Here is a 23,101-nt window from a genome sequence, read left to right as displayed (position 1 = left end):
TCTCCACCCGAGTCCGCGGCCTCGGCAAACAAGACATCCCCAAACGCCACCGTTTAAGGGTCCAAACCGAGCGTTTCCAGAAGGACTGGGCCGTCTCCGACGTTGTGAGCCGGGTCTACGACCTCAGCCACTGGGACGACATCGAAGGCTTGTTCAACTGATGGGTCAGACGCTTGCCAAGAACAACTTCCCCATTCTCATCAAAGTAGGATTTCATTTTCATTTTTGTGAACTTTTAATGTTAATTTGGGTTTGGGTTTGTGTTTGTAAAATGAGTTTTTTTTTTGGTAGGAAATGACATAGAGAGGTTCGGTGGAGCACTATGTGCAAGTGTTCGTGCAAATTGGGGGTGAGGGGTGTCGGGGAAGAGGAAGAGGAAGAGGAAGAGGATGGGTTGGGCAGGATAGGGGCGAGCTGGGGTAGGGGGTGCGATGGAGCTGGCTGGGGCTGGGTGGCAGAGGGAGGGGCGGGGATTGGTGGAAGAAGGAGGTGTTGCAGAAGGGAGGGGAGGCAGAGAGAAAGAGAAAGAGAAAGTGAGAGGAGAAAGGTGGGTCGGGTCTGGTCGGGGTGGGGTGGGGTAGGGTGGCGGGGGGAAGGTGTGGCCTGGGTTTGGGGGGGAAGGACGGGGGATGTGGAGGGGGTGGCCTGGGTGGGGGAAGGGTGGGGTAGGAAGGGGGAATGAGGGGGCTAGGTGGGGAGGTGAGGCCGGGCCTGGCTTCGGTTTTTTTTTTTTTTTTTTTTTCAATTTTATATAATTTTAAGGGTTTTATTGATTTTTTTATTAATTTTTGTTCACGTGGCTTTTTTAAAAGACAAGTCAACGTTTAGTGGTAGGTCCGCTTGTGCCACGTCAGCGCTACATAGACAGTTAACAGTCCTTCTAACGATCAAAGTAATGGAGGTACTAAGTTGACGAAATATTGAAGTTGATGTACCCGAATGAAAGTTTTGGAACATGAGGTATCCAGTTGACAAGTGATGTATAATTGAGGTATATATTTGTAATTAACCCATTCATTAAACAGCAAAAAATTGATAAATGAAGAATTCTAAAAATTAATGCAATCCACACTCGAACAATTAACTTCTAGACACAATAGTAAAATGTTTTGATGTTTAAATCCCATAACATGACTTCATTGTGCTCATTAAAAAGAAGAAAACATGACTCCCTTGTGAATCGTGACAGATATCTTCAAATATAAAATAAAAATGGAAAATGTAAAAGATAAATAAATCTTTTTAATGTTTAATTATGACTTATCATATTTACGATACTATTTTTTCAATTCTTTATTTTTTTTTTTATCAAATGTTTGGTTATTCAACGTGTACATTTTTGTAATTGTATCTTATTTTGATGTCCATTTTTCTGTTTTGATTTTTTACTTCATAACAAGCTAATCATCATCTCAATCTAATACAGTACGTTTCAGTTAAGTTAGATTAGATTCTTATCCAAAATCAGATTAAGATTGGATTAAATAGATTATATTTTACCAAAGTTCAGCGTTTTAAAATCTGATAAACCACCAAGCTAGCTAGCTAAGTATATACGACATGCTATCTCATATGCAAAAACACATCAATTTATATATAAAACAATTTTGACAGAGAAATTTCGTACAAAAATAATATTTTCCTTAAAGGTTATAATATTAATTCATTGTGATCCAACATATATTTGTAAGGCAAAAAATATCTTACGTGCCCACAGAATAAATATATTTGTAAGGCAACAAATATCTTACATGTGTTTTCATGTATGCAATTTTCATGCAACAGAATATAAAAAATGGAGACTTAGAGTTCAGTCCATTTTATGAGTCTTTCTTAAACTAAGACCAGTAGTGATTTAGGATTTTTAATTAAGTCATTTTATTTTTCTTTTCTTGAAGGCTTTATGTTAGATTTTAACTCCAATATTTTGGGCTCCGCACCCTCTACAAAGCTCACTCTACACTCTAGGAGAGGAAATACCCTTAAAATAGGGGTAAATACCCTTTAAATCGGAGAAGGACTTTATTATAAATTAAAATGATTTTCTTATAAATTAAAAGGACTTTATTATGAATTAAAAATATTTTTTTATAAATTATTATGTTCTAAAAGGATTTTCTTATAAATTTTAAAACACCCCCGGTCTCTATCTAAAAACTGTTTTTCTCATTAATCTTACTAAATTTCTCTTACACACCCCACTCAATCAATTTAAACAATACACACCCACTCAACCCTTTCAGATAATACACACCCTCACCCCCAACCTCACGCCCACCCGATCCTAGCCAAGAACACACCCCTGTATACCAACATCGTCATCAGAACCGTCACCACCGCTATCAACTCCAACCGTCGAAGTCGCCGTCAACTCGAGCCGTCGAAGTCCTCGTCAACTCGCCACCGTCAATCCACCGTTGGTGGTCTCACCACCTTACTACAACACCATAGCCATTGTTGTCAACCCATAGGTATGCCTTAAGCTAAATTATTTTGATTCATATGAAAATCTAGGCTTTTTTATCAAATTTAAATTGGTTAATCTATCCCAAGACCTATTTTTTTCTGTTTGAGATAATTATGAGTGCGAGTTTTCTGAGTTTCAAGATTGAAATTTCGGGTTTGGGTTATAGGGTTTTGCAGGTTGTTCAGCACTGGCCTATTGAACATTTCGGTTTCGTTCGGTAGCTTACTACCGAACATTTATGTTTTATTCGGTGGTAAGCTGTCGAACCTTTCAGTTTCGTTTGGCAACTTACTACCGCACGAAACTTAAAGGTTCGACAGCTTACTACTGAACGAAACCGAAATGTTCAGCAGACTAGTGTCGAACGACCTACGAATCCGAAAATGAATAACCAGAAAATTCACTCTTGCACTCTAAAAAATCTTACTCCAAATCATCGTAAACAGACGAAAAAGGTATTGGGATGGAATAACCAATTGAAATTAAATAAGAAAGCATTAGATTTACATTCAAATTCAAAAATTTTAGGTTAGGGTATGCCTCTAACTTCCAATGGCTATAGTGGAGAGAGGATGCATGGCGGCGATAAAGGCGAGTTGACGGCGGAAGGTGGGTGTCGGCAATTTTGGGATAGAGGTGGGGTCACAGGTGAGGTGTGTTTTGGTTGTGGTTGGAGGTAATCTCGCTTTGTGTTAGTTAAGTAATTTTACAAAATAAGTTAGTGGGGTGTGCAAAAAAAAATATGTGCAAATAGCAACACTCTTTTTTTTTTTCCAAAATTTGACACATTTATGATCAACTCTGGAAAAGTTATTAGTGACTTTTTTCTCTTGGATTAACAATGACTTTATAGTAATTATTATTAATTTTTGTTGGTTTTTATATGGGTAAATTATGCCTTTCTATTTTTTTTATTATTATTATTTAAAAGAGGATGGATCGAACTTGGATGCAGTGTGACAAATTTTATGACTCTTCAAATTGGACCACCCATATACAGCTTATTTTCTATTTCTTGAAAGTTATTAATAACTTGCATTAAGACATTAAAGTGATGATAGTAATTGAACGTGAAATTAGTAAAACCTTTTTCAAAGTATGGGCAATGGGACAAAATAGACTCACAAAATTAAAAAATGTACAAATGTGAGGATTAGGATTCAACTTCAAGTGACCTTTGGAGGAAGCAAAAGGTACACATGAAATCTTGAGGTGCTTGAATCCAGAGATATGTTATGCTACGGAGTCAAGTCCGACAATGTAAGGTGCAGTACAATACAAGGACAATAATTGCAAATTAATTGTGCTAGCTATGTGAGAGAGCTGTGAATTCGATCTGAATGTCCCTCTCTTTAAATGGTCCATGATGATGATCCAATATCCACTATGAGACCTTTAAATGGACAACATCGTTTCTACTTTATGTATTTATGATTAATGGGTTATTCCATTTGGTATTAATATTCAACACTTACACTTAAAAATTGTCATGAATGCATTATTCTTTTGCTTACAATTATTTTTTAAGCTAAGCACACAACTCTCGTTACAGTAGAACAACCTGTTATTAACAATCAGATTATTAAAAAAAAATGCAATGATGAGTTAATATGGTTTAAAAATTATTAAGTATTATCTTTTTAAATGTTCAACAGGTTAAAAGTTTTAACTTCCATTTTTCCCTTCTAAATAAAAAAAAAAGAAACGCAGAAAAATGTTGTTGCGAAAGGATCATTTTTATTTAGATTCGTAAGCAGATCCAAATCACTATATTGTGTTAGGTATGATGGCGACACACACAGTATACTTGTACCACACATACACTATAAACAAAATAACAAATGCCAACAGAGACTCCAATTTCATGGGCCTTGTTTGCATACGTCCATTAATCCCATAACCCATTACAATTTATATACTAATGTCATATGTCACTAAAACAAACAGTACGTGTGCATGCAGCGTGGCATGCACCATTATTAGTGCAAAATATTGTTTGTGAGTTGTGAGTCTTGTGACTAAGATATTTTTTGTTTCATTTTTTATTATACAATGTATTTTTGAGTAGTGGCCTAATTTGTCTTATAGCAAAATGGGATTAATTGTTACATCTAACATAACAACGATTCATTGTGCGGTTGGTGGAGTAACCCAGTTAAAAAGGTCAGAGAATTGTTTTATTTACTCCCAATTTCGACTCTCCTTATAGTTGTTGGATAGTCCAGTTGAAAAGGCCATGAAATTGTCTACTCTGCATTCAAATCCTATCCCCACTTCCCCAACTAAAAAAAAAGTTTGATTCTCTTTCCTCTTAATTAAAAAAAAAAAATCATGAGTCATATATTGTGTTTTGAGATTGTTTCATTATATATACTAACCTAAATTTTATTAAATATCGGAAAATATATATTTTTTAGGTTGAGTAAATTGAGCTCAGCAAATACTGTTGGAAAAATTGGGTTTAATTGCTAAATTGAGCTCAGCCCTACCCCTCCCCCTCACCACCTAGCCCGACCTTCCCCCTTCCCTCTCCCAGCCCTGCCCCTGCCCTTACCCCACCACCTAGCTTGGTCCCGTCCAGATCGAAGAGAGAGAAAGCGAGAGAGAAAGATAGAGAGATGAGAGAAGGTCGAGCTAGGTGGTGGGGGAAGGGGCGAGGTTAGGTGGGGGAAGATGAGGGCCCGGTCAGCATGGTGCAAAGGCTGGGTGCGAGAAAGAGAAGAGAGGCAGAGAGAGATCGATGAGAGAGAAATAGAGGAAATGTAGAGAGAGATGAGAAAGAAAGTGAGTATGAGAAAGAGGAAATGGGCGGGGCTGGGCTGATGGGGAAAAGAGATGGCCAGTGGAGGGGGAGTCGACGGTGGTGGCTGGGGAGTGAAGGTGGGTCGGTGGTGGCTGGGGGTGAGGTCGGTGTGGCTAGGTTTCAATTCCCAGCTTTGTTTTTTTTTAAATGCACAAAAAATACATAAATGCCCCTGCAAACTGGTCACGTGACCCTCATATGAGAAGGTTTTAACAGAAAATTTGACGGAGTTGACAGAATATCTTTGATTGAAACACTTGAAAAATAATAGTTCTTGATTGAAGTAAAGTGAAAACGGGATCCTCAACTGAAATAGGGATATAGTTATAGTCCTTTTGCTAACATTTTCCCTTTATATATATATATATCTGAAATGCATTATCATCACAAGATAATTTGCTGCATCTATCCATTAAAACATTGATGTTAGAACCACATGTTTATAACATATATAATAAATAATAAAACATAAACAAATTAACATCATATGTCATGGCTTTCTGAAAAGAAAAAATTTCTTGAAAACAAAACCTTTTCAATTGAGATGAAAACCCCACAGGTGGTCCACCATTGGTGCAATTACTAGGTATATATAAAGCCATGTGAACATGCCAGAGAGTAACACGTTTTGCTCCAAAATTGTGAATACCATTCACATATAAGATAGCACTCAACAAAACACAAACTTAAAGTATGTTGGACCAAACAATTATAGCAATCAAACCTTAATTCGTCTTGAGATTGTTGGAAAAATTGGGTTTAATTGCTATATTTATTTAATAATAAAATAGTACACATTAAATATAAAATTTAATGCAAACTTAAGACCACAATCGAAATAAAATAAAACAAGAAAAAAAGAAGAACCTCCAAATTTGGTCGAGGCTAGTGTTTGACACTATGTTCTCAAGACGAATTACGCCCGCCCACTAATGCTACGGTCAATCGGCGCTCGTCTTCCAGGATACAACGACCACGTTCTTGTGATAGTAGCACTTCAAATCACAAGACTCCAGCGAACCAAGATAGTGTTTGAACTCTCACTAGAAATTGACTCTATAAAAAAAACAAGGAAAGTGTACTAGAAACACTCTTAACATGGAGAAAGGGTACAAGACTCAAGATATAATGACAATGACCTTATGGTCTTTATATAAAAGACAAAGTGTCACTTAAGAAAAGTTACACATGTTAAATTGTACCTTTTAAATTTAACAATCACAACATTTACAAACAATACATTTCTCATACATGTGGATTAGGTATGCAATAATGTCTCTTCACCAAGTGATGCAATTGGCATCTTTTACGTATGTTATTCAAAGGAAACATACCCTTTCCTTTGAAATGAGATCATTGCAATTTTCTTATTCATATTAAATTATATATATTAATATGAAATTTCCAACAAATACATATGAGTTCAGAGTAAAAATTGTTTGTATGGGTGTATACACCTCTTGAATTTAGGATAGGATATATATAGATGTAGCAGTGAATTTTTTCTTATTGTTGTAGAGTTCACGTATATCAATGAGTTGTGACATGATCATACTGTACTTAATATTTCTCTATATAGGATTTAGAAATTTGGATGTCTCACTCATTCCATGCCATTTGAATTAAAGTTCATGGTTTTTCTTTCCATTGAGTTGTTTACTTATCAATTACCAAAGAATATACTAAATTTTTCAGTTTGTAGTAAAAAGCTAGTTAGTGGAATCCAATCTAGCTAGTGAAATGAAAAGCTAAGACAAATCACATAAATACGTAGTTTGATTTTTGATGGTGAGCCATACAACTGCACTACATGCATAGTCTACATCTGTACGAATCTATATCTAGTTGGACCTAATTATGGGCCATATTCATACCATCTTAGTATATGATATCCAAAACTGAACCATTACGACATGCATGCTCTATTAGGTCAGTTAGGTATGAGTCGTTAGGATAATATATGTGTGCATGCATGTCTCTGCGGCGGTTTACTTAATTAATTATACAATAATGCTTTATTGTTAATTATATTAATTTGGTGACAAGCGGCTTTGTCCAATCCCAACAAGAGAAGTTGTACAATTATAATATTCTATCGCTGGGGCATCATTAGCTTCAACAACTTAGAAAAGATACGTGCATGAGCAGTTCAGTAACAAAAAGTAAGTATAAGCATGCTGTAAATTCAATGTAAAAACACTTAAATTAATTACTTGATATATGTGGTTTGTAGATAATCACACAGATCCAAAGTTTCCCTTATAACTGAGGATGTGGGCTGTGAGAGGATTCTACTTCTTACCCAAACAAAAACTTAGAGAAGATATGTCAATTAGCTTGTGTTTCTAAACTATATGTGACAAATAGACCCTTTTCTTAGTTCCCCTATTCAAGAAGTAACTAATGACTGCATCTAGTTACATTAGTTATATAATAAAATTGTCCATTGATATCTATAGGTTACATAATGTTCGCTTACCAAAATATCTGATCACATGTTATGTTAACGTTGTTAGAATGTTGATTTAAATCACACATTTTACCATCAAGAATCCACCTGAATCGTGTAGATTAGTATCACAAGAGAATACTTTCTAATATCTACATAAACAGCATAACATGCATTATGATGGAAAAAATGATAACTTTCCATGTCTTTTATTGGCTTTGAGTAGCCATGCAAATGGCACTGAGGCACACTTGGTACATGCAAGGAAGGTAGCGAATATTACATATGCAAGGAAGAAATATAAAAAGGGGAATCTCAGCAAATTTGCTGCTGGTATGTGATTCTTCAAAAATCGACCATAGATTTTACTCTGCCATGCCAAATCCTTATTAACATGCCTGATGCATCCTTCACTTTATTACAGTATATAGCTCTATAAATACACATATCAACATGCACAACATGCATGGACAAAGTTGGCAAATTGTCTGTTTCAAGCCTGTTCTTAACTGTCAGTCTTCAATCTCTATATCTACCATTATGAAGGAAAAATGGACATCTGATCATCAGCCAGCAATCATTTACCTAACTATGGAGTACACTGAAAGTTATAGTCAGACCAAAAGGACAATTGTACCATGCATTACTCACATCATGCTTCTCCTCTTTCTTGATGAACAATACAGTCACCATTGAGTTCTGAATTAGAGGCATCAGTCTCCCATAGCTCCTATTCCCACAGAAGTTTGAAGTTATGTAAATTGTGCAGTACAAACAATGAAATTCAAGGGAAATACTGAAACAGAACCAACATTATAATCATTGAACAGTAGAATTATGGAGAGAAATTCTCTGATTCTGAGTCCACCCGGCTAAATACATACACAACTCTATCTCTATTTTTTTTTTTTTTTTCTGGGGAGGCACAATAGTATGTTAATGTCACAATTTTAGTAATACAAGTTTGATCTAACAGCACTTCTATTTACTTTTGGTGGATCTCATGAACCAGGACTTCTTTTGTTTTCGTTTTCAATATTTGGAGACATGTTTTAGAAAGCCAGATTCACAATTCAATTGGTCTACTCAATGGCCATCAATACCAGAAGGGAGGAGACCAATGGAAACATGAAAGGAGTTAATGACAGTACAATTTCAAGCCATTTGCAGAGCAGAAGAAATCCATTTAATAGAATGAACTAGAAACAGTTTACCAAATTAAATCAACACTAATATTGTTCAATATGTACTCCTGCTCTCTCTGAGAATGACTTTACAAGAGGCTGTTCCAGTGAATACCGACTACAAGATGGGAATTCAGCTAAACCACACCTCTTTGTGTTTAGTATGCAAGAGACACTTAATTAATTTTTCTGAAGAAGCAATGGGCAATCTGACATTACCAACCAAGGATCGTCACATACCTCCATAAAGAGTACCTTACCTTCTGGTATACTAAACCAGATTAGGGGTTCAATATTGTTTTTAAAGGTAATTTACTGATGGTGAGTGCAGCACCTAAAGTTCATGCTACATCTGTCCTAATAACCAGACCAAAGATGAAGATTTGAACTTTTAGATTGATTGATTATCATACTGGGCAGGAAACCAAAACAGCAGAAATTATACCTTTCGATGAATTCATAACCAAAGATTTGAATGAAATTAGATTCTAAGAAAAACTTTAATTACTTACCATCTTTGCTCAAACTCTGTTCCATGTCAATCTGTTCTTGCCATGACTGCTTCAGGTCAGATGATTCACTCTCCAGAAAGGGGATCCCATTTGAGGTGGAACATGACTGTGGAACAGAAAATGAATTTGAGCTGGTTGTCTGCCTCTTAGACAATGAAGATTCAGCTGTAGAGCCCAAGTCTTCATTTGTTCTCGAGGTCCCAGCTTCATTAGGATTGTGCAAATTTTCTGGGAGTGGCCTTTCTTCTTGCATGCACTTGGATCTCTTCCTGTTCAACTGATTACTCTTGGAATTTTGACTTGTAGGTACCTTCTGATCATTAGATGAGTAAGTAGGACAAGGAGTGTTTTTGTTTAAGATCACCTTTGGGATGGGCAAATTTTCAGTATAATCAGAGTTATCAACAACTTCATCTGTGGCATCTGAGTTTGCATCCCTTGAAGCTGCTTCCATTTCCCACATCTTGAATATGGCCTTGGTCAAACGTTCTCTAGCCAAATCTATCTCGATGATAGGCTTTGGATAATTAAATCCTAACTCTACTCCTGAAACTCTAAGCACATTATCAGGTGCATCCCAAGGATGATGGATCCATTCAGTTGGCAAGCGCGCTAACTCTGGCAACCATTGCCTTACATATTCACCATTAGGGTCAAATTTGGAGCCTTGAACCTGAAAAATTTTCAGAAAAATTTTCAGAAAAATTAAAAAGGAATGGAGTGAAATAAAATTATGTTCTTTAATAAAATTCTTGTGTTTTAGTTCAGGTATTCATGAAGCTGCACTAGATTATCTTATATTTTTATTTATTTTTGAAATTACGGAGAAAATACTTACCTCTGGACTGTCCAAACGCTCAAGCTCATGGCCATCTGGTAAGCTCCCTGAGATGTACTGCCAACCAAGGATATCACTTTCCAAGTCGGCATCCATAAGTGTGTCCCAGAAATACTTCATTCCCCATCTCCAAGGAAGAAGCAAAACTTTCACAGCGAAACTTGAAACGATCACTCTTATTTTGTTGTGTATCCACCCAGTTGCCCACAGCTCTCTCATTCCTGCATCAACCAAAGGGTAGCCAGTCCGTCCTTGTCTCCAAGCCTTAAAATTGGCCTGGTCAGGTTGCCAAGGAAAAAATTTCAAGTTTCTCAGCAGTGGTCTCTCATGAGTGAATGGGAAGTTAAAACAAAGATACCGTGAGTATTCTCTAAGCCCGATGGCCCTCAGAAAAAGAGTCACACTCTCTTGCCCTACAGAGTTCCCTTCTTTAGCCCACAGTATCTGCTTCATTCGAGCTAATTGGAAAACTTTCCTCACACTCACTTCTCCAAAATGAAGATATGGGGACAAAAGTGATGTGGAGTTTCCCCCAAGCTTTTTCCTGTTCTTTGAATACTCAAGCAGGTGCACCTCAAAAAATTCAGTCAGAAGCTTATCAGCATTGCTCCAACCTGGAGACCACGCTCTTCCTAAGAGGGCATTGCTAGACTTTTCTGTTTCATTTTCCAGACCCAATTCCTCAATTAAGCATTTTGCTATTGTTCCTGTCAATAATACACATAAATGAAATAAATTCCTCTTCTTTATTTATCTCTTGGCCTGCAAACACACACACAACAAAGATCTCAGGAAGTCGAAATGTACCTGTTGCTGGCACCAATTTCCATGGAGGAAGAAGTGCAGCAAGTTCCCTTTGCATGTGTAAGCACTTATCCCAGTATGCCTCAAAGGTTGTAAAAGCTTCTCCTCTTGCATCATATACTTCCCATGGCTCATACAACAAATCTGCATTGTAGCTTTGCACAGAAATGCCTAGCTCCACCAGCTTTCCTTTGATGTTGTGATCAGAGACAAGTGAAACAGGATCTGGGAAGGAAAAAATCAGCACTATATACAAATTGAAATAAACAAAGAAAAAAGAGAGAGAAAAAAGGAAACACTTTGAACTAACTCTGCAAGAAGCATCAACAAACTTAGCAAGCATAACAGAGAAGGGCTTTCCCCTCCGGCTCTATTAGAGCTGATCTCTAACTAAATAAAATGGTTTTCAATTTGATTTGTGACATGTGCCTTAGATTGTAAGATAACAAGATCTTAACCCCATTTCGCGAGTGTCATTTGTGAGATATCAAAGAGAGTAGAAGAGAAACCTTCATTTTAATAACAGAGAAACACAAGCTGAAAATAATAATCATTACTGGCAGTGTGTGTTAACAGAGTGTTTTATATTAAGCTTGATATACATTAAAGAATTAAAGATTTTGGGATTTTGGGATCAACGGTAACTCAGCAGTTACAACTGCTCAGGGCAAAGAATTAAAGATGATTCCACAAGCATAAAACACAAAACAACAACTATAGACATCCAAAGAGGGATTGAGATTTCTTATTGAATATTTAGTGTTCCTGGATGATGGATCTCTCTCTCTCTCTCTCTCTCTCTCTCTCTCTCTCTCTCTCTCTCTCTCTCTCTCTCACACACACACACACAGAGGGGCATGGAGACACAGACAAATATGTTGAGAGAATCACTAAATAAAGTATCACAAAAGAAATAAAATCGAAGTTACACTGTGAGAAGAGGCTCCAGAACATACCATAAAGATGGTTGAATACTACTTTTGTGGCTCCAGTGGCTTCAATGCACTCCAAGAGAGCAGCAAGAGTGCTTTGGGCTCTGATTAGCACAAGTTCAGCCCCAAGGGATTTCAGGGACTGTTGCAAGTGAGCAAGAGATTGTTTCAGCCACCACCTCGAAACTCGACCTGGGTAAAACTCTCCTTCCCCTTCGGGGCACCATATATAAACAGGAAAGACCAAACCATCCCTAGCAGCAGCAGCTAAGGCAGGATTATCCTCAATCCTGAGGTCCCTTCTAAACCAAACTATGGTCCTATTGCTACCCATTACAGTAATTCAGTTTCTTCAGGATCAAATTTCAGCATCAAGTTCTATAAAACTCTCAAAATCCCAGCAATCAGATTCATTGGTGCTAAATCTAAAATACCCAAAAAGCAACCGACAGGCTTCATACATAGTACAGGTTGGAAAAACTACTAAACAGTCTAAACTGCACACTCTCCAGCTAAACAGGACACACAGAAACGCTAGCCTATCAGGAAGTCTATTTGGCCAAAAATGTCAATTTTCGTCTTTTACTTTTACAAAATTTTTACTTTGATCTTGTACTCTTATTTTTTAAAATTTTAATTCTGTATTTTTTATATAATAGTAATTAAATTTAAATAATTAATATTATTTAAAGTGGACGAAAAATTCAATGTATAAGCATCAAAGCATGTGTGAAAATAATATTTTGAATTTTTTAATCTATCTAGATGCATATTTAAGTCCTTATTTATTATTTAATATTCAGTTTGATATTAAAACTTATTATTTTTTTTTTTATTGATTGGATATAAAGATGGATATGAGTTTATATAAGTATCCTGGAGTAATATGTCTAAAATATCGCTCGGTGCAATGCATATCAAATTTTTTATCATTAATTTAAATGAGATTAAAGATTTTAATTTAATTTTTATCATATTAAAATTAAATAAATAGGACCAAATCACCAAAGTAAAAGTTTTATGAAAGTACAGAAATTAAAGTGTCAATTTGACAAGATATTTAATAGTTCCAACCTACCTCTAGACTAGTTGAGCCTTCCCCACTAACTGAGAAGTGAAAACCCACCCATTATCAACCAAAACTCTTGAACAGCACAAAATGTACTCTCACACCAATGACAAGTTGACAACATAAAGACTTGTGCAACCCCAGGTGGCTAACACTTGCTCAAGGAGATTCAGAAATAGTTCATGAATTTTGGTGCAACTTGTGTCCTTGAACACAATTCCACATGCAATAGAAGATCAGATTTCATGTGACTAAAACACAAATAGTACTTAATAATACGCAATAAAGAATGTTATCCGCGTTAAAACTAAAGTCTATAATATTTCAGAAAGACAATACTTAAAAAGAGCAGAAATATACAAGAGGGATTTATCAAATACCCAACCCTGTTTTAGTGGCCTATCCAGAGGATCTCAAATACCCAATTTGCAATCACCCCAAACAATATGTAATTCTATAATTATATATGATCATGTGTGCTTTTCCCACCTTTCCTGGACATGGGAAAAAAATAGTACATAAATAAATAAGTAAATGTTAAACAAAGTGAATGAAGGAAATGACTTTTTTGGAAGATAACAGAGAAATGACTTTATGTGAGTGTTTGATTATCCCATTTATGCAACATCACGTGGAGGAGATAGTGATGGTGATTATGGTGGAGGGCACATCTTGTCTTCTTGTGAACCCCACAATGTTAAAAGAGATAAGGCCTCCCTTTAACACGCCACTACAGCATCAAATAGTCTTTACCTTAACCTCAGTGACTCAGTCTCTCAGAATTGCAACTTGCAAGTGCAGCCGAACTGTTGTTTTTCAAAGACAACAGCACACGTTAGAGCTTTGCCAAACTTCCCCACTTTAATCTTGGTTCTGCTTCTAAATTAAGAGAGACTTTAGGTTTTGATATACATCTTTATTTTTGTGCAATTTGGGCCTCACAAGTCCGAATCAAGTAGTGAAGGAACAAGAAACAGGCGCTATCCATCAATCGTTATTTTGTTTTGTCCTGTTTCACTTGCATGCTAACCACATTGGTAAATCTTCATCTACTAGAGAATGGCCTACATGAATAAGACATCTTAATTCGATGTGGCATGACCACCCATACCTAATGTTAGACCATACTTCTCAGGCCTCATTCTAACATATAGATTCACTGATGTTTTCATCCATTTAGCAAGTTACCATTTGAATCCGAGTAATGTTAGAGACACCAAAACAAATCTACAAATTTTTTGGTTTATCATTTATTCAAGCTTTATTGTTACCTAACCGTAAAAATGCACGTTTTGGATCGGTCATTGGATAGGTTTGAATGCGTGAAGTCCAACCTTATGCCACAATTTCAACCCCCCAAATTTCTTAACCACATAGTGTGAGGCTTGAGCATGATTTAACTACATGACAAGAGACCATGAAAGAACTAAACTAAACTACCATCACAACGCATAAGGTAGAAAACATGGGGCCATCTACCATTCAGATTCATGCTACTGACCACTCTTAGGTGACTGATTTTGCACCAAGTTGACTCTGGTCCAATAATCTTATCAAAATCAAATTTTGAATGGTAAATTGATTAATTAAGAGCACTACATTGAACAAGACCAGAAGGCATTTTTATTTTGCAGCAAATGGGTCCCTTCAACTATCACGAATGGAGGCATCTACGTTAAAGCCAAAAATTCCTAGTGATCAAATCCATAACCAATCCATCTAGCTTTTAGTAAACTCAAAATGCACTACCCTGGTAAGTTGTAAATGCAATGCAAGGAGACACATACTAGATGGAATATGAATATCTATATAAAGAGGAGTCATATTATCATTATCCATAACCATACCCAATTTCACCTGAGAAGCATCATGGTATAAGGAAGCCCAAATTCCAGTGGCCAGGGGCCAGGGGCCCCCCCTAATCAGCCTTCCCACGTGCTGATTATTAAATGTATTAAACTATACCTAATTTTTGCCAGTAACATATAATGCACATATTCAGAAACCAGGAAAGAAGCCTAGGTGCTTGTTTAAAACAAGTGCTCAGTGTGCACGGTCCCTAAGGACTTCAAGGTCCATCTCGGTTGGGTCAGTTGCCTGGATCTCATAATGGATGCCATCCAGCTCCCTCCTGAACCTGTCCTTTGATGTTGCATAGAGCATCTTGGCACGGATCCGTGACACAGAAGGTGACCTGGAAAAAGAAGCATTGGTATCACAAGTTCACAACCAAAATTGAAATGGCAAAGCAACTCAAATGGGAGAGAAAAATAGTGTTGTGCAGAAAATAAGGAAAACACAACCATGCACAACATATCTTTGGATGTTACATACACTAACAGAAAACATCTTTCCTCTCCATTCTTCACATGGAGATCACACAGTGACTCAAAATGATCAACAAGATACATATTTTTTTTTCAAGTTTCAGACAAACCAAGTGGACTATGATTATGGACAGAGTGGAGAATCAATCCTTGAGACGACCCTTAACAGCACCAAACAATTAAACTGAACTCAACCCTAAAGAGCCTTTATTGATCCCAAAAGAACAAGAATTGTGCTTGGCTACATGAATCCTTATTTATTACCAATTTAAAAACAAATCAAACTCTAAAAAACCTAGAATAAACCAACACGAAAAGGGTCCTCTCCAAGTGCTTTAGCAATAAAGCAAGTGGGAAATGAAACTCATTTTTATACTTTTCATTAGCACTTTCCCCTCTAAAAATGAGGAATAGAAGTATGGCATCCCATGATTTCATTAAATAAACATCATCATCTCGAATTACACATATAACCAAAAGAAACGTCACTAACATCAATTAGCTTGATTGGAAGAATTGCACCCGCAGTTTGAATCAGAACCAGTAACTTTAAATTGATAATTCCAAAAGAACTAACCATGCAATGAAAAAGATCTTGCTCTTTTGGCAATTCTCTGAAGTGACAAAATCAAAGTCATAAATTGCATATCGGCAATCACTCTCAGGCAATGAAGAGGTGAAATCATCATAGCTTTCAGCCGGACCTCCAGTCTTTTCGACAACAACCTCTTTTTTCTTCTCATCAATTTTAAAAATCACATAGCGAAAAGCCTTCTTCCTCTGCAGTTCCAAGAACGTGCTTTTGCAGTGCTCAGCAACACCCATGCCAGACGAAGCATTTCCCTAAAATGAAAACCAAGTGTTAAATACTTGCTCCAACCAACATTAACAACCAGTTGTCATTTTTGGAGAGCATAACAAAATCAAATTGCACTTCGAAAGATCATTTAACAAAACCGTGCAAGTAGAACAAGCACCAGGCCACTATACAAGCTTAAATCGAACATGCATAATGCTTAGCTTAGCCTTCCCAAACTTGAAAGTTACCATTTGAAATCACACATGCATAACAAAGTTTGAAATTTCATGGAGCATAACAAAATTTAAAATTTGTAATTCCAATTGTGTGGATATTGAATTTCATTTTTAACATTTGGAGTCAACAGAGCCCAATGATCACTTCCAAAAGGCCAAAACCACAGGCATACGATGCAACCAAATGAAAAACTTCAATGATAATCCAATTTTTCAATTCAAAGTCCAAGTCCCATAACATGCAATGAAAGGAATCACATAAATTAAGAGTTTAAGCTTTCAACAAAGAACCCGAAATTAAAAATAATAATAATAATAAAATAAAAGGTTTGCAATAAGCAGATTACTAACAAGTGACGTTAAGTGTAAGTGAATCGATAATTGACCAACATTAAGTGCACCAAAAAGGAACAAACCCAGTTATAGATTCATAATCAACAAACCCAGTAATCAGAGCTTCATGGCACTAAAAGGGAGCATGGGTACGAATTCATAAACCCAAAAGAGAAAAAAGAAAACAGATCTGAACAAGTAATGGGCGGAACTTACTCCTCTGAAAGCCATAGCTGTTGTGGTCGCAAAGAGGGCGAGAGAAATGGTTTTTAGAGATAGAGGAAGAGAAAGAGTGTATGGAGAAGAAAGAAGGAAAATAGGCAGCCACTGAGAAAAGAAAAGAAAAAGAAGAGCAAAAAGGAAGGGGGAAAGGAAAAAGATTCGCGTTTTGAGGGGGAAAGGCTAAAAGGCGCGTCGTATATGGATATGTGTATATCTCAGTCTCAGTCCAAGACTCCAAGTGTATTTTTATTCTTTTTTCCAAACAAGGGACAATGACCCCCCTGGCCCCCTGTCATGTTTTAAAGAGGAATTTCTGATGATCTAAATTGTTTATGTTTTAGTATATGTTTATGAAGTTTTAAGTTTTTGGGGTTCAGAAATTATTTAATATGGTATCAAAGTCAGGTTTGTAAAAAATTCTAAGCTATTCTCCAATTATGTTGATTTTATGTTTATAAGTATTTGTCTGGTCTCACCCGTGTAAGTCGAGACTGTATGTAAGAGAGGGTGTTAGCTTGATATACATTGGTTGCCCATTCCAAAACAGTTTAAGCTTTTGGGACATATGGTTATCTAACATTGTCCACAAGAAACTAGGGTAATTTCAGTATTTATCGCAAATATTGTATTATCTATTTATTTTTTATGTCTTAATAATTTTTTATTTATTTAATTTTTTGAAGGATGATTCTTAAATATATACCTAAGAGGTAGAGAATTTGATTTTCAAACAACATACAAATGAGCTGCACAGTAAATCTCTTAAATAAGTTTATCTAAAAGAAACTTTTAGTCGTATTAGATTTTGGGATTGTTCATTACTGATCTAATTAACAACCATATTTATGTTAGATTTATATAGGAATCTTTGTGGACCATCATCCATTGTATAATATACATGTTTTTTTCTTTTTTACATGTTACAAATTTGTCTTTATATTTAAGGTTAAACTTTGAATCTCCCTCTCACCATTTAACCTCTTTTGTTAAAATATCATATTGGGTAATGTTTGTTTTCATATAAAGTTGAAACATAACTCTCAACTTCTCAAGAATCAAACGGTCCGACATGGAAGAAACTATTCGAACAAATCCAGTTTTGAGTTCAAGGCAAAACTAAATGATTGTCAATTGATCAGCTATTGTAAATATTACTTAGTTACATCCAACAATTAAATTTTGTACAAATGACTTTTTATTACTATTAGCCTACAATTTAATCATAAGGCCCAAGTAAAGCTAAACTTATAAAAATGATTATATTCAAGTCTTTATTTTTGGACTGAAATTATATTCAAGTCATTACATGCCAAGTTGTAGGGCATAAGTGTAGGCCTAAGCTATTTCGACCATCCTAAATTGCTGAGTCGACCACCTTATTTTTAAATTTTAATTTTACCCTTAAAATAAAAAATTTCAATTTTATTTATCAAGTCATTCGACACTTGTCTGTCAAAATGTTTGTAGTTATTCGGCACCTAACTGTCGAACATTGGCGGAGTTTTCAATAAGCAACCACTGAATGAAAATAAAAAAGGCATTCGACAGTATTCTGCCGAACATTGTCATTATATTCGGCAGTAAGCTGCTGAACTCCTTAGTATATTTCGGTAGCATGTTGCCGAATGGATTTGAGTGATTCCATAATTTTTTATAAGAAAGGGTAAAATAGAAAAAATTTGTCCAAAATATATTTGAGTGGTCAACTCAGCAATAGAGGGTGGTCAGAATAACTTCCGCTATAAGTGTATCTTTGCAGTTTACTAATAAGTTGTGGTTTGGAATGTACCGGGATAGACACTTGAGGGTACCAAACACCCACGCTCAAACAGGCCCAAGTTAATTACCCAAAAAAAAAAGCTCATTTGACACTCTAAAGCCTATTAAACACATAGACAAGCCCATGCCATAATTACCTACCAAAATAGTCCACTGATGGCCCGTTTGGTTCACGAAATTGATTTCTTAGGAAATCAATTTCTTTGCATTTTCTAGGGGGAAGAGAATGTGAAATTCTCTTTTCTGTGTTTGGTAATCTTGAGAAAATAAACTAAGAATTAGAAATGAAAAGTGTTAGTTTTCTAATTATACCTTCATCTATTATTTATTTTGAAATAATAGCAGGGTTAGTTTTGTCCAAAAAGAAGCAATAAATGTTTTCCAAATCAGGGGGAAAACAAAACTCAAATTGGAGCAAGAGTTTCATTTTTCTCCCAATAAGGGCATCAGATTCCCTTGAGCCAAAAATTGATTTCCTGTACTTACCAAACGTGGGAATGAAATTGATTTCTTATTTTCAGGCCTCTAAAACTTGAACTAAACAAGCCCTCAAAGTCTAAAGCTTAGTAATCCCTTAATTAACTCAAGCTAATTGATATTACTTGTTAATTTACAATAGGGTCATTCCGAGGAAACCTTCCATAGGACGGTCTTATATGTCCAATGTGTCGTCCCATGAAAAATTTTCTTTACCATGTCACAGACTCACAAGTCACAAGAGAATGGCTTTTTTATACGTTAATTTTAGCACTATTTCCTGCTAAGGCGATTTTTTGTTCTTCCCTTTCATTTATTACTGACTTGTCTGGGATATAACTTTTGTTTTATTTCTTCACAAGTGGGGTTAACAATGTACAATGGTCGTACATGCTGTCCTACCTTAGTTGAGAGTGTTACGCAGTAACCGCCCCTTTCCATTACCAAAAAAAAGAGATTACCTAGCAATTGATTGACTAAATACAGAATTACAGATGCAGTACTACTACAACCTACATCTAAAACACCCGTGTCTCCACTGTTCAAATTGATACAAATGGTTAATTACATGAAGAGGTAGATTAGAAGAGCAAGGGTGAAACTCATGGGTTGAGTGTCCAACTTCAGCCAGTGCATATTGCATTCCCTCTCTGGAGATTGTGTTTGAGCGCTCAGCATCATCCATATGCAAAATTAACTTAACAAAACTCTTTTTAGAGAGGAAGCATCAAACAATTGACTTGAACCTTATTTCTGAAGAGGTTGTGATAACCCAATTTAAAGCTTAGCTGACAGAACAGTCACTTTAATTGGATTTGGTTCCTTAAGGAAGAGATATCAGGAATTGAGGGAGGGTTTGGCAACCATGCAACTTGTCTACATATCAGAGGGAAACCAAAGGGAAGAACAGCAGAGAGGGATAAGAAATCATTCAGGCCTTCTTGTAAACCAGATTTTGATGAAGTAAGTTGATTCTGGTTTGAGCTTGAGATAGCCTCTACGGGAGGATTTGCAATGAAAATCTTGGCTGTAATTCAATCCAAGAAATTGTGTCTATATTAAACTTCAGCTTTTTAAAGCCCGACTAAAGTTCCTTTAGAATGGTTATGTTGTGTTTGAAGCATGCACAGAGCTTTAAGATGTAATTCATCATTTGTGTACTAATCTAGAGAATTATATCATCACTGTGACTGTCTTGAAGTGTTAATCCATGGACATTTGCAATATCAAAACTTGAATAACAACAATAACAAAACTTGAACTGCATTTCTAGATAGTATCTCAAACAGCAAAAACACCCAACTTAAGAAAATAGTCAAATACAAAAAGAAATTCATCTTAGAGTAAAATAAAGAAATTAAGAAGCTATCTAGGCAGATAAAAAAGAAACAACTAAAGCTCAGACGAGCCCACTGCTCACCCATTCCCTAATAATCCTCATCATCATCATCTTGAGCAGCAGAGTTGAAAGCATTCAACCTCTCAACCAACTTGGCCTTCCTCTCCTCATAAGTGAGCTTCTTGAGGTTGAACCTCTTGTGCTCCTTGGGCTTCTCCTTCTCAGTCTTCTGAATCGTTGGGTCAGCTCGGATCGCAGCATGAACTTTCTTGTACATCTCCTCAATCCCATCAGCCTCAATCCCCTTCTTGATGTACTCACTGAAATGGGTCTGGTACTTCTCTGGCTCATCCTCCATCAAAGTCCCCATATAAGCAGCAACATGTCCACCGTAGATGTACTTCCTGTGGACCTCAGAATCAAGCTGCTTGTTATCCTTGGAAAACCCAGCAAACCTCTTCTCGCTGTGAGGCACATCGAGCCCGCCATCCAAAGCCCCTTTGAGAGCTCCGAAAACGCGGTTCCCAGTGGTCGTTTTGATCAGACCCACATCGAGAAGAGCCCGGAAAGGCCTTCGGGTCTCACCCGGCTCAACAGAGAAGTCCTCACCGGAGGCCTCGACATTGCCCTCGTACTCAGAGTCCATCTCCAGCATCTTGAGGACTCGGCGAGCCAAGAGAAGTCCGGTGCAGTAGGCGGCGGCGTAGTTGGTGAGACCCACGTGGAGGCCGTAGCGGGGGAGCTCGTGGGCGTAGGCGGCGGCGAGGACTATGTCGCCGGTGATGGTGGCGGAGAGGATTTGGGCGACGATGTCTTTGTTGGTGAAGCGGACGACGAAACGGTACTTGGGGGTGTTGTACTTGTTCTTGTCCTGGTTGATGAGGCGGATTCGGGCTCGGTAGTCGGTCTTGCCCTCTCGCCTACGGCGGTACTTGACCTGGAACCGCTTGAAGTAGGCCCTGGATTTCTGGGACTTGACGAACACCATTGCAGAATAAGCTCAAGATCTGCGGCTAAGAGAAATGAGAGGAAAACGCTAGGGTTTCTAGCAGAATGAGTGAAGAGTGCTTATATATAGTTTTGTTTTTGTGGAATCGAGCTCAAGGCCCATAACAAAGCTATTCACAAACAAGATTGGGCCTAGCATAAGATGACCTAATTGAAGGGCCATACCTAACATTTGGCTGGTTGGAAAAAAGTTTGGAACAAAAAACAAATGGGCTTAATTTCATTGGAATCTATATTATTGGGTTTTTATATATAGTTTGGCAATGAGCAACCCATTCTCCTGTTGTTAATTTGGCTCGCATTTGAAGATTTCCTGGTTCATGGGGGATTTCCATGGTATTCTAGGATGAAGTTAGGAGTCCAAATAGGTGTTGGAAGGTTATTAATTCCTGGTGCGTTTTGGACTTCATTTTGGGCAAGTTTTGAGGTTTTCCTTGTGTATAAAGGAAACTTATTTTCTACTCAAAGTTAACTTTCTTCCTACTTTATCTAGGATTGTACTATAAGGCCTATGGTTATAAATAGGACCTTAGGGGCTTAGAAAAACGTGAGAGAATCAGATTAGAGTGAGCAAGTCCTTAGGATTCTTGGGAGGCACACAATCTAGAATTGGTGAGATCAAGATTAGGTAATTAATCTTGGGTGAGAGATCTAGGGTTTTGGGAAACACTTTGTGAAAGGGTGTACAAGGGATTTGGAGATTGGGTTATGTGATTTAGTCCAATTGTAATCTTAATACTTATTATTCTCATAGTAAAGAACGGAGATCTCTCCCGGGGACGTAGGCAGGAATTTTGCCGAACCTCGTAACAAATCTCGGTGTGATTGTGTGTGCTTGTTGGTTTATTATTTTCTGTTTTCTTGGCTGTGTTTGTTATTTATCTTTCATCGAATTATTGCTTGTACGCCGTGACGGTGAGAATTAGGATTTAATTCTCAAACTACATCAACATCTCCAAAATAATGGAATGGGCATTTTGAGAATTAGAAGTGAGGTTTGTCAATTCTATCCATTCTTACAAATCCAGTCCAACCTAGGATGCTAAGTCCCAAGCCCTAATAACCTGAAATTTGGGCCCAATTTTAAGCCTCAAAAGTCAAGACCTTAAGTAGCAAACCTTCAAGTACTGACCTAAAGCCCTTATTAGAGGCACCAATTATTGCTCTAACTTAAAAAAATATATATCAACTTATGTCGCAGTATTTCATTTATGGACCCACACTAGACCTCATTTATTTATGACAAGTAAGAAACTGATATGTTATCTGCCAAATTAGTTGGACCAAAAGTTGAGATAATAGTTGATACCTCTACTATTATTAAGCACCTCATGCCTCAAGCTTGAGCTTGAACCCATTTCTCTTAGCCTTAAACCTCAAACATTGAGACTTAAGCTTTGAACCTTGATCACTAAACATTGAGCCTCGAGCATTGGAATCTAGTCTTGAGCCTTGGACTTAGAACCCCAACTCAAATATCTATCGTTGAGCTACAGATTCAAAGGCGCAAAACTCAAGAACTA

General features: G+C 36.8%; 3 protein-coding genes across 4 annotated transcripts; all 3 read right to left on the bottom strand.

The window, feature by feature from the left end:
• Positions 1 to 7,900: 7,900 nt before the first annotated feature.
• On the bottom strand, positions 7,901 to 12,525 carry CRY2 (cryptochrome 2). 2 transcript variants are annotated; one of them, XM_086231942.1, is made up of 5 exons: positions 12,014 to 12,525; positions 11,061 to 11,282; positions 10,254 to 10,960; positions 9,416 to 10,088; positions 7,901 to 8,446 (listed from the first exon to the last, which is right to left on the bottom strand). In XM_086231942.1, exons 1-5 carry the CDS (start codon positions 12,321 to 12,323, stop codon positions 8,433 to 8,435), a joined length of 1,926 nt encoding a protein of 641 aa, XP_086088068.1. In that variant the 5' UTR covers positions 12,324 to 12,525; the 3' UTR covers positions 7,901 to 8,432. The 2 variants fall into 2 exon arrangements, with proteins under 2 accessions (XP_086088068.1, XP_086088067.1); XM_086231941.1 differs by having other exon boundaries at positions 7,901 to 8,449; positions 12,014 to 12,524.
• Positions 12,526 to 14,845: 2,320 nt separating this feature from the next.
• On the bottom strand, positions 14,846 to 17,128 carry LOC147293853 (actin-depolymerizing factor-like). The gene is made up of 3 exons (XM_086230755.1): positions 16,970 to 17,128; positions 15,963 to 16,228; positions 14,846 to 15,252 (listed from the first exon to the last, which is right to left on the bottom strand). The coding sequence occupies exons 1-3, from the start codon at positions 16,982 to 16,984 to the stop codon at positions 15,102 to 15,104; spliced, it is 432 nt and encodes a 143-aa protein (XP_086086881.1). The 5' UTR covers positions 16,985 to 17,128; the 3' UTR covers positions 14,846 to 15,101.
• A 3,350-nt stretch (positions 17,129 to 20,478) lies between these two features.
• LOC147293852 (large ribosomal subunit protein uL18-like) lies at positions 20,479 to 21,613 on the bottom strand. Its single transcript, XM_086231475.1, has one exon. The coding sequence runs from the start codon at positions 21,556 to 21,558 to the stop codon at positions 20,659 to 20,661; it is 900 nt and encodes a 299-aa protein (XP_086087601.1). The 5' UTR covers positions 21,559 to 21,613; the 3' UTR covers positions 20,479 to 20,658.
• Between the last annotated feature and the right edge of the window lie 1,488 nt (positions 21,614 to 23,101).

The sequence above is a fragment of the Dryas octopetala genome, chromosome 2, assembly GCF_963921425.1.
Source record: "Dryas octopetala chromosome 2, drDryOcto1.1, whole genome shotgun sequence".
NCBI classification, from domain to species: Eukaryota; Viridiplantae; Streptophyta; class Magnoliopsida; order Rosales; family Rosaceae; genus Dryas; species Dryas octopetala.
This window is presented reverse-complemented; position numbering and strand designations above follow the sequence as displayed.

What these genes read in the sequence shown, in the direction of transcription:
- LOC147293852 (XM_086231475.1), bottom strand. Translation starts at nt 21,558, where the DNA reads ATGGTGTTCGTCAAGTCCCAGAAATCCAGGGCCTACTTCAAGCGGTTC.
- LOC147293853 (XM_086230755.1), bottom strand. An exon ending in AAGATCTTTTTCATTGCATG is followed by an intron (nt 15,253 to 15,962) that starts GTTAGTTCTTTT and finishes TTCTTTTTCCAG; the next exon opens with GTCACCTTCTGTGTCACGGA.
- CRY2 (XM_086231941.1), bottom strand. Translation starts at nt 12,323, where the DNA reads ATGGGTAGCAATAGGACCATAGTTTGGTTTAGAAGGGACCTCAGGATT. An exon ending in AGTATTCAACCATCTTTATG is followed by an intron (nt 11,283 to 12,013) that starts GTATGTTCTGGA and finishes TTTCCTTCCCAG; the next exon opens with ATCCTGTTTCACTTGTCTCT. An exon ending in GAAATTGGTGCCAGCAACAG is followed by an intron (nt 10,961 to 11,060) that starts GTACATTTCGAC and finishes TATTATTGACAG; the next exon opens with GAACAATAGCAAAATGCTTA.